This window comes from Rhinopithecus bieti, unplaced genomic scaffold (assembly GCF_001698545.2).
Source record: "Rhinopithecus bieti isolate Rb0 unplaced genomic scaffold, ASM169854v2 scaffold_35881, whole genome shotgun sequence".
In the NCBI taxonomy this organism is placed as follows: domain Eukaryota; kingdom Metazoa; phylum Chordata; class Mammalia; order Primates; family Cercopithecidae; genus Rhinopithecus; species Rhinopithecus bieti.
The window spans coordinates 183,056-193,675 of record NW_016814994.1 but is presented as its reverse complement, the minus strand read 5'-3'; the positions used below and the strand labels follow the sequence as shown (position 1 = coordinate 193,675).

At 43.9% G+C, this 10,620-nt stretch overlaps 1 protein-coding gene across 3 annotated transcripts in view; it reads right to left on the bottom strand.

Annotated features, from left to right (window-relative positions):
• PRDX4 (peroxiredoxin 4) overlaps positions 1-9,735 on the bottom strand; it is a 26,023-nt gene extending 16,288 nt beyond the window's left edge. For 2 of the 3 annotated variants that reach the window (XM_017852895.1, XM_017852896.1), the window contains exons 1-2: positions 5,991-6,344; positions 2,096-2,213 (exon numbers count right to left, since the gene is read on the bottom strand). In XM_017852895.1, coding sequence (XP_017708384.1) covers positions 2,096-2,213; positions 5,991-6,231 — 359 coding nt within the window. In that variant the 5' untranslated portion in view covers positions 6,232-6,344. Of the gene's footprint in view, positions 1-2,095; positions 2,214-5,990; positions 6,345-9,274 lie in introns of those variants that run through there. The other variant, XM_017852897.1, reaches the window with a different exon arrangement.
• Positions 9,736-10,620: the final 885 nt, after the last annotated feature.

The following is a 10,620-nucleotide window of genomic DNA, read 5'->3' as shown; positions in this document are numbered from 1 at the left end:
TTTTTTTTTTTTTTGTGGTAGGGTCTCACTCTGTCGCCCAGGCTGGAGTGCAGTGGTGTGATCTCAGCTCACTGCAACCTCCGCCTCCCGGGTTCAAGCAATTCTCCTGCCTCAGCCTGCTGAGTAACTGGGACTACAAGCACCCACCACCACGCCTGGGTAATTTTTTTTGTATTTTTAGTCGAGATGGGGTTTCACCATGTTGGCCAGACTGGTCTAGAACTACTGACCTCAGGTGATCTGCCCATCTCGGCCTCCCAAAGTGCTGGGATTACAGGCGTGAACCACTGCGCCCAGCCTCTGCCTTTCTTCTTATTTCAAGGAATGCTACCTAGAGATACATTTGACCAACTTCTTAGTGAAGACAGAAAAAGTTTTGGCAGGAAACTGAAGGGTTACGTTTGTAACTTTCCTCCTTGTAGACTGTGGTAAATGCCCCAGGATTCTTCCTTCTCTAACCAGGCACAGTCCAGCATTACATGAAAACAGGAAGAAGCTATCTTAGCTCCTTGTCCCAGAAGACCATTGCTAACAACATGCTCCAATTAACTATCTCTTACCCATTATGGAGTTATGAATAACAATGGAGAAACATAACATATTTTTCTGCTACATTAGACTAATTTCCAAATTCAGGGTGTTAGTCGTATATATTTAACATACATGTTAACTTTCTGGTTTTATAAACATGAATTTAGAAGGCCTGTCATTTTTTATGTTTACTGAAATTTCTACTTCTGGTTTCTATTAGAAATTAAGCTATACTTAAAATCAGGTCACAGTATGAGTTGATTAGAAAGAAGCAAGTTCTTACTAATTTAAAAGATTATATATTATGCAGACTCATAACTTTAGTCTCAATGTAATAATTTTCATGAGAATTCTTCCTATTTGGCTTAGAGCGGGGGTTGGCAAACGGGTCAACAGGCCAAATCCAGTAGAAAAAAATTGTTAATCCCTGGCCTAGAAACAACCTATAGAAGTGAGCTTAAGTATACCTTCCCTGCAAGTTTAAATATGATTTATGTGGTTCTAGATTAGTCCTAATGGAAAAAGGCACAGTGGCAAAGATAGAGGAGGAAACTTCTAGTTACTTTTTTTAACCAAAAGTAAGTTCCAAGAGAATAAAAGATAAAATTGACATAACTCTTTTGGTCTCTTTTCACTTTCATGAGTTTTGAAAACACTCAAAATAGTGTTTTGCAAAATAAAATTAAATCCTTAATGTGAATAAAGCTGTAGGAGTATTTACTTTTAGTCAACTTTCTGACCATATACAAAAATGCTCACTGTCATAGAGTTAAAGACGAGAAACCCCACAATAAGCATAACATATACACAGGTGTTATTCCTTATTCCTTAAGCAGTATATAGTATTTTCAGCAAAATGTTCAAATCCCAGAAAAGCAACAGATGCAGCAAAGAATAAAATGGAAAACCACAGTTACATGGTATCACGAGAGAAAATGGCTTAATTTTCTTTTTCGAGACGGAGTCTCACTCTGTCGCCAGGCTGGAGTGCAGTGGTGTAATCTCGGCTTACTGCAACCTCTGCCTCCAGGGTTCAAGTGATTCTCCTGCCTCAGCCTCCCGGGTAGCTGGGACTACAGGTGCGTACCACCACACCTAGCTAATTTTGTATTTTAGTAGAGATGGGGTTTCACCATGTTGGCCAGGATGGTCTTGATCTCTTGACCTTGTGATCCACCCGCCTTGGCCTCCCAAAGTGCTGGGATTACAGAATCATTTTTCTAATTAAGAGGGATACATTAAAAAGAATTATGGCATAAGTCTTGCTTTAAATGCTTTCTAAAATATTATCAGTCCATTTTCTTGCCTTAGTAGGTATAGCTTAATGAATATATTATAGCTTTCCTCTAATTATTCCATTATAACATAATCATGTAGACATAAGTATTGAGGTCGATGTGTTATGACTCTGAAATATATGGTAGATGTTACCTTTTAAATACATTTCTTTACTTCAACTTGCCTTTTAAAACCAAGAGCTGAACAAAATTTCTGTTTGATATTCCTAAAAAACAATTGATAAAGACTAAGATTTTACTAGCTGCTATTTACATGTATTACTTACAAATCAAGTGGGTAGAAGAAAAAAACCAAGTATTTCCCACGATAATCAGTTAACTTCAGCTCCTTAAATTCTCCATCGATCACAGCTGTTCCTTCCCAGTAGGGCGCTGGCTTGGAAACTAAGAAAGAAAAATACATGATGTTCTGTAACACTTAGAAAGTTGGTGGAATGGTAGAAGGACATCTTTAGAAAATCACTAAAAATCAGGGCTACCTTTAGATCTCTTTGGCAGTCTGGTGAAGCTTACAGACTTCTTAAAAGAGTGTTATTGAATGCAAAAAGGAAAATACATAGAATTACAAAAGAAACCAATTGTATTTAAATGCAATTATCAAAATATTTTTTAAAATGGTGATATCATAATACACGTGCTCTGTAACACTTCAAAACTGCAAGATCTAGTTGTGATCTGACAACTTAACTACCTAAGATAACGATGAGTGAAGATGGTGTTTCAGGATACCTGCAATAACCATAATGTAGCAAGAAAATAACTGTGGTTCTATTGGTGAAAGGTACAAGTACTGCTGAAGCTAGTGTAGTTTGTTGCTGACATTCATAATAGAAGGAAACACTAACTTTCAGATGGGGGTTAGTGAAAATAAATACTTTCTTCCCCTATTCATGCTCACAGACCCCTTAAATTCCACCCTGCACTAAATCCTCCTGGATACTTCACTATAGCCCTGCTTCAAGTTGTCAACTTCCTACATTTCAAATAATTAGATTCTCCTTTCTCTAATGGAAGTCTTCCAGATGTACTAATTTAGTTCGTCCAGCTTCTAACACACATGGAGGACCTGCTGCAGATGAGGCTACACAAAATGAGGAGGGAATGTACAAATACGTCAGGCTAGAAGTGTAAAATCCCAGACCATGGGATCATTTTCCTAGAGGGCTTTGAAAGAAGACTCCCTTGAACAGGTTTCAAGTGACCCAATGGAAACTGAACAGTTCATGCCGCTGTCTTGTAAGGGCATACAGTAATTTTAGCTAACACTCTTAGATAATAATGCACCTTCATGCTCTGTTAACACATTCAGATAGCACTTATACTTTCAGACCCCTTACAAACACTGAGGTCAATACTTGCTTCCAAGTTGGCTAAGGTTCCTAGAAAGTAAGGCTTATACTTTTCTGTAACAGCCACCATTTATGGTCACTCCAAAATAGAGACAAACGACATGAATTTCTCTTAAAAATTAATATATAACATATGATTACTTATCTTGAGCCAGCATCCTACCTCATATATATAATCCTGATCTGATTAGGTAAAGGCCAGGAGGGAGAAATAGACAGAAGGGTATTCAATTATATATACTTTAAATAAATTACTTAAAATGCTACTTAAGTGAAAGGTTATAATAATTTTCATGATCTATTACAATGATGCACCCTTAATGATTTTAGCATACTCGCGGAAAACGCATATTTGAAAATAAATTTTGTTTTTGAAAATTGACTTTTGGAAATATTTGGTTAAGAAGCAGTTACTCTTGGGCTAAGATCATACAAATGGATTCCGCAAAGCAATCGCCTTGCATTTATGCAAAAAAAAACACAAATTGTCTTGGATTATAAATTTCCGTATTAACATTAAAGATTGTTGGTAAATGCAGAGAAGCCTACAAACGAATACTTACAACCCTCTCTCTCCATAAGCTCGCATCAATTAACTACTGTTAACCATTCTAATGTCTGTTTTCGGCAGTCTTATTTTTTAAATTTACTTTATTTTATTGTATTTATTTTTTGAACGACAGAGTCTCAGTCTGATTGGGGGCCTCAGGATGGAGTGCAGTGGTGTGATCTGGGCTGCACTGCAACCTCTGGGGCTCCCGGGTTCGAGGGATTCTCTTTCCTCAGCCTGCCCAGTAGCTGCGGATTCACGGGGTATTGCGCCATCACACGCCCGCTATTTGTGTATTTTTAGTAAGGAGATGGGTTTCATCATGTTGGCCAGGTTCTGGTCTCCCGAACTCCTGACCTCAGGTGATCAGCCAAGGCTCCGGGCCTCCTAAAGTGCTGAAATTATAGACATGAGCCACCACGGCGTTGGCGCTTTCCATGCTTTTTTAAATACAAAATTTGCCAACCCCAAAATTGCATCCCCGCGCTTTTTTCCTCCTAAAGGAAACCAGTGAAATTAATTATAAAAGTTTTTGATATTACTAAAAATTCATTTGAAAATCATAGGCCTTAATGGGCTCCATAATAGTCTTTAGCTAACAAAAGTCTTTGTATCATTTAATTCTAGGTAAGCCTGCAATAACCATAATGTGCAAGAAACAAATGTAGTAAACAACTAAAATGTTAAGTTTTGGCTGTAAGGGAAAGCTTTTGGGAAGTAGATTTTTGTTTCCTTGGAAAATATTGTAGATGTAAGTAAACACTTAACTCGGCTGGAACATATTAAAATACTTTCCCAGGTACAGAAAACCAGTGGACTTGGAAATACTGATTTTAAAATTTAAAACTGGTTTTCTTAAAATCCAAAGTAGGCCCGGGCGCGGCGCGCGCGTGGCTCACGGCCTATAATGCCCAGGCCTTTGGAGGGCCGAGGCCAGGCGGATCATGAGGTCAGGAGTTCCACTGACGCACCTGGCCAATAGCAAGTGAAAACGCCTGTCTCTACTAAAAATCAAAAATTAGCCAGTCGTGTGGTGCGCGCCTGTAGTCCCAGCTACTCGGGAGGCTGAGGCAGAAGAATCACTTGAACCAGGGTGGCGGAGGTTGCAGATTGCCCCACCACACTCCAGCCTGGGTGACTGAGCGTGACTTCGTCTAAAAAAAAAAAAAAAGTCCCAAAGTAGTTAACGTTCAGTAAGTAATAACTGTAAATGTTTAAGAGGACAAAACAGTTTTTCTCATTTATCACTCCCAACCCATCCTAAGTCATAACAACATTCCATTTAACTCTAGGGATTCAGAATTGTGAAGCATTACTTTTTTCACTGAATACTGGCATGGAACATGCTGTAACTGAACCATAAAAGCCAACTGCACACCTACAGAATGTCAAATGATCTGTAGGAAAAGCAGGTTACTGAATAGCAAGCAAGAGACAGTCTTTATCTATAACCACTGTTCACTTTTGGTTAATTTTAACATCCAGATGTAGCAGGCCACAACTTTCACAGTATCTACTTCGTCTGACGTGTCATTCCTGAAAGTGGCCATTAGCTTTGTACACTGGACAGAAATGCAAATAATCAAAAACCAAATTGGCAGGACACAAATTTGCCACGAGGTTTATCATCAACCCAAATGCATACCTCTAACCTCCTTTCCCCTCATTTCCCTCAAAAGTACACTCTGTAATAGGTTCTTCATGTCTGAGAAACATAAGGAATATCCATTAACTACACAAGCTTTGGGGAAAGTGGCTTTTACTAATAATCTTTGTAAGATGCAAACAAAAAGGAAGAAAGAAAAACGAAATGTTTGACCTCCCGAGCACTGTGTTTAGCAACTTTTCTGTTTAATCAAACTTTTTGTGAATCATTATTCAACCTATCAATGTCTTCCTTCGCTGAAACAGTACCTGAAAAAGACGGGATGTGCTGCAGGCACTTTGAGATGTTTCAGAACTGTTTCAGTTTGCCCAACATCCTCGATGCAAACTCGGGACTAGGGCCACCCACTTTCCCTCAGCTGCGGCTTTTGGGGTAACCACTACCTCTTCTAAAATCTGATCAGTGGAAACCATACCTTTCTTCACAGCTAGAACTCCCCTTTATTCCCTTCCCCGCCCTCCTAGGAGAGAACCAGGCCCGCCCAGGGCCCGGAGGCAGCCTAGGGGGTGCCGCCCAAGCCCAGACTCCGGGGGTGTAACCGGGGTACACGTGTCTCCGGAGTCTCCCCTCCCACCCTCTGGCGGGACGCCACCTACTCTTGGCTTTGCTTAGGTGCAGGGAGTGGTCGGCGACCGATACCCGGGATGCCTCTCCCGGGTACACTTGTCCACCAGCGTAGAAGTGGCACTCCTCTTCGCGGGTGCGGGGCCTGTCCTCAGTCTCCCAGCCCCGCACAGCTCCAGCCGGCAGCAGGAACAGCAGTAGCGGCAGCAGAAGCAGCCTTCGGTCCCGGCCTTGGGCCGGAGTTGTCGCGGCTAGCAGCGGCAGCGCCTCCATGACCACGCGAGCGCAGAAACACGTCCCTTGGCGCGAGCGCGGCTTCTCCCGCCGCCAGGCAGCTACAACCGCGTGCACGACGCCCGCGCGAGCCGGGGCGCGGCCTCGCGAGACCTGCTCCGCCCCCTCCCCCCCAGCTCACCGCCCCGCCACGTGGGCGCCGGCCCCGCCTCCCCTCTCCCAAGCCTGCATAAGCGCCTGCGTCCCGTGGCGGACCAGGCTCTGGAAACGTACTCCAACTCTGCAAAGGCTGCGACAAGGTCTCCTGACCTTTGCGCTGTTTTAGACATCCTTCCACGCCTATCTCTTCCACAAAGCCTCACCACTGCACACAAGCCCCCACAAGCGGAATCTAGCCTATGTGCTTGTGAATGGCTTGCATTTTATACTTCTAATAAGCTTTCTAAAAGTCACTTAACATTTTAAAAAATTATGTTTGACAAATCATAATTGTATACATTCGTGGGATGCAATGTGATATTTTGAAATATGTATCCAATGTGGGATGATTACATCACATTAGTTAACTTATCCATCGCCTTGTTTACCTATGACTTTTATGGTGAGACATTTCAAATTTACTCTTATTCATTTTGAAATACACATTATTATTGACTGTAAAATTTACCCCGCTGCTTACCAGAGGCTGGGCAGTAGGGAAGGCAGGGAGAGAGGGAAGGAATGGGGAGTTAGTTGTTGGTCAAAGGTTACCAAGTTCCAGATAGACAGGAATAAGTTTCAAGATCTAATATACATTTACTAATTTTTTTTCTCGAAGTGATTTGTGTGAACAGTGTCATGATCTGCACTACCTGCAGCTCTTTTAAGTGCTGGAAAAACTTAGAGAGGATAGGTCTAACCATTTATTTTCCTCCAGCAGGCAAGGGTGAACGGCAGTTTTTGGTGACCTAATTTATTGTTTCAAAGGTAGCTTTTTTTTTTTTTTAAATTTAAATGAAGACTTGAAAAGTTACCAGAAAACTCTCCCAGCAGTGTTGTTTCTTCTTCTGACAATTGCCCCATCACCCAATCCCTGGCCTTTTCCCTGCCCTCCCCACCCATCTCCCCGCCACGGGCACCCTCCGCAACCTGCTGTGTGCGCCTGCGCTGTCTTCCCTCTGTGACCTGCTGTGTGCGCCTGCGCACTGGGGGCAGGCCCAGGCCACCGAGCGTCCACCAACTGGACTAAGACCCCCTTGTGTCGTCACCTGCGACTGATCTCCTGCACTCCCACACTCAGCACTGTTTTAGACCCCCGTTCATCCTTCCGGGCCCATCTTGTACACAGAACTTCACAGGTGACTGGCCTCGCACCCTTGCCTGTGACAGGCCTCCAGCCTTCGCGCCTTTGCCTGTGACAAGCCTCGAGCCCTTGCTGGTGACAGGACCCACGCCCTTGCCCATGACTGGCCTCACACACTTGCCGGTGACAGGCCTCGAGCCTTCGCACCCTTGCCCGTGACTGGCCTCGCGCCCTCAGCACTGTTTTAGGCCTTCTCATCCTTCACACCTATTTCTTCCACAAAGCTTCGCCCATGGCTGTCTTCCCACCATTGAAGGGCTAACGACCCTCGCCACCAGCACTTGTTAGACATCCTTCCACGCCCATCTCTCCCAAAAAGCCTCCTCATCCCACGCCACCCCCTGCCCCTCAAAAGGGAAACTAACATTTCTGCCTCTGAATAGCTTGCGTTTTATCTCTGTAACAGACATTTCTTATTATTTTCCTTGCAGTGATCTTTGTGAACAGCCATGACTCCTCTCTCGAGTCGGAGCCCTTTTCAGGTCCCCAGAAAACTTGGGGAAGAAAAGTCTAACCTGAAAAGCCATATCCCTAGACCATTTCTTCTCTTCCAGCTGGAAAGGAACTATAGAGCAAACAGGCAATGTTGCAACTCAACCCTGCGTTAGGTGTGTATTTTTTTTTTTTTTGAGACAGAGTCTTGCTCTGTCGCACAGGCTGGAGTGCAGTGGCATGATCTCGGCTCACTGCAACCTCCGCCTCCCAGGTTCAAGCAATTCTCCTGCCTCAGCCTCCTGAGTAGCTGGGATTACAGGCCCGCGCGACCACGCCCGGCTAATTGTGATCCGCCCACCTTGGCCTTCCAAAGTGCTGGGATTACAGGCATGAACCTGTATGATCCAAGGGTGCACTCTGTCTTCCTGCAAGTACTTGTTATCTTTCTTTGTAAAATTTTTAAAACTTTTTTGTGGCTACATAGTAGGTATGTGTGTATATATGTGTATATATACACACATATATATATTTGTGGGGTATATGGGATATTTTGATTCAGGCATACAATGTGTAATAATCACATCATGGTAAATGGGGTATCCATCACCTCAAGCATTTATCATTTGTGTTATAAACAATCCAATTATACTCTTTTAGTTATTTTAAGGTATACAATTACATTGTTATTGACTATAGTCACCCTGTTGTGCTATCAAATAGTAGGTCTTATTCATTCTAACTATATTTCTGTACCCACTAACCATCCCCACTTTCCTCCCCAGGACCCCACTACCCTTCCCAGCCTCTAGTAACCATTCTTCTACTCTCTATCTCTATGGGTTCAATTGTTTTAATTTTTAGCTCCCACAATTAAGTGAGAACATGTTACGTTTGTTTTCTGTAAGCACCTGTTATCTTTCTGAATCCTGCAGAAACCTTCCTAAGTTTGTCTTTCCTCTACTAGACTGTGGGCTCTCTGGGGCTGAAATCAACATGTAATTGGTCTTTGTTTCCCAAAGAACCTGGCCCACAGTAAGCAACTGACATTGCAAACACCTGATTTTATAAATAACACCTAATATTCCAAACAGCCTCAGTTTCAAATTGCTTTCACATATTTTATCCTTACTCTTGTGAAATAAGCCTTTGTGGCAGATAGAAAATCTCCCCCTTCCAAGCTCATCCCTTACCCTAGTTTTGCCCATCGTATACTCTGCTTTCTGCTTCCCAGCCCCTGCTTCCTGGAGGTAAAGGATGAAAAAGGTGACGCTAGCCTCCTTCTGCCAAGGGAGGGTATGTCCTTACCCATAACATTATCTGGCAGCTCTTCACTTTCTGGTGGCTCATAGATAGGAGGCCTCTGACGAGGTGGCTCTCGCTCCCAGTCTTCTCCTCCCCTGGCCTCCTGTTCCACGTGGAAGGGGAGTGGGACTCGGGGGACCCGGGACTGAGTCCCAGGGATTCGGTTCAGGCCCATGCCCCGTAGTCGGCTTCGGTGATCCATGGTGACTGTTGGACAAACAGCCACAAGCCTCAGTGAATTCTAGGCCCAAAACTGGGCCTCTAAGTTTGGACCTGGGAAAGGAAGCTTGAGGAAAGCGTTATGTCCCTACACCTCTTTGCTCTGGGCTGAATTGAGATGCTCTAGCTGGCAGCAGGGACTGCCCACCAAGTGGGCCCCTGTGGCCCACTGGAGAGAGTGACCAGATCGGCCAGCTCTCAGGCACCTACTGTTCGTCCCTCAGTTCTGCTGGAGCCCCCTGGCAACTGACATTCTGGGTGGCAGTTGCTCTGAATCCTTTCATCCAATGATACTTGTGCAGACATTGTGATGTCACAGTGACATCAACAAGGAAGCTTGAGGTGGGGGCCCTGCCCTCAAGATACTTATCATCCAGCTGGAGTCAGTAGCCCATATTAATAATACAAAACCATCAGAGACAGGGGGAAGGTTCCAAATCCAGGATGCACCTCATAAACACTTGGGGAGCTTAAAAACATTCTGGCTGGGTGCAGTGGCTCACACCTGTAATCTCAACATTTTGGGAGGCCAAGAAAGGCGAATCACCAGAGGTCAGGAGTTCAAGACCAGCCTGGTCAACATGGTGAAACCCGGTCTCTACTAAAAATACGAAAATTAGCCGGACATGGTGGTGCACACCAGTAATCCCAGCTATTCAGGAGGCTGAGGCAGGAGAATTGCTGGAACCTGGAAGGCGGAGATTGCAGTGAGCCGAGATTGTGCCACTGCACTCCAGCCTGGGCAACAGAGTGAGACTCCGTGTCAAACAAACAAACAAAAAAAAACAAAACAAGCAAACAAACAAAACCATTCAAGCGCTGTGATTACAGGTCCAGAAGTAATGTTTCTTTCGTTTATTTATTTCGTTTCTTTCTTTCTTTTTTTTTTTTTGAGACAGAGTCTTGCTCTGTTGCCCAGGCTGGAGTGTAGTGGTGCGATCTCAGCTTGCTGCAACCTGCGCCTCCCGGGTTCGAGTAATTTTCATACCTCAGTCTCCTGAGTAGCTGGGATTACAGGTGCGCACCACAATGCCTGGCTAATTTTTTTGTATTTTTTTAGTAGAGATGGGATTTCACTGTGCTGGCCAGGTTGGTCTCGAACTCCTGACCTTGTGATCTGCCTGCCTCGG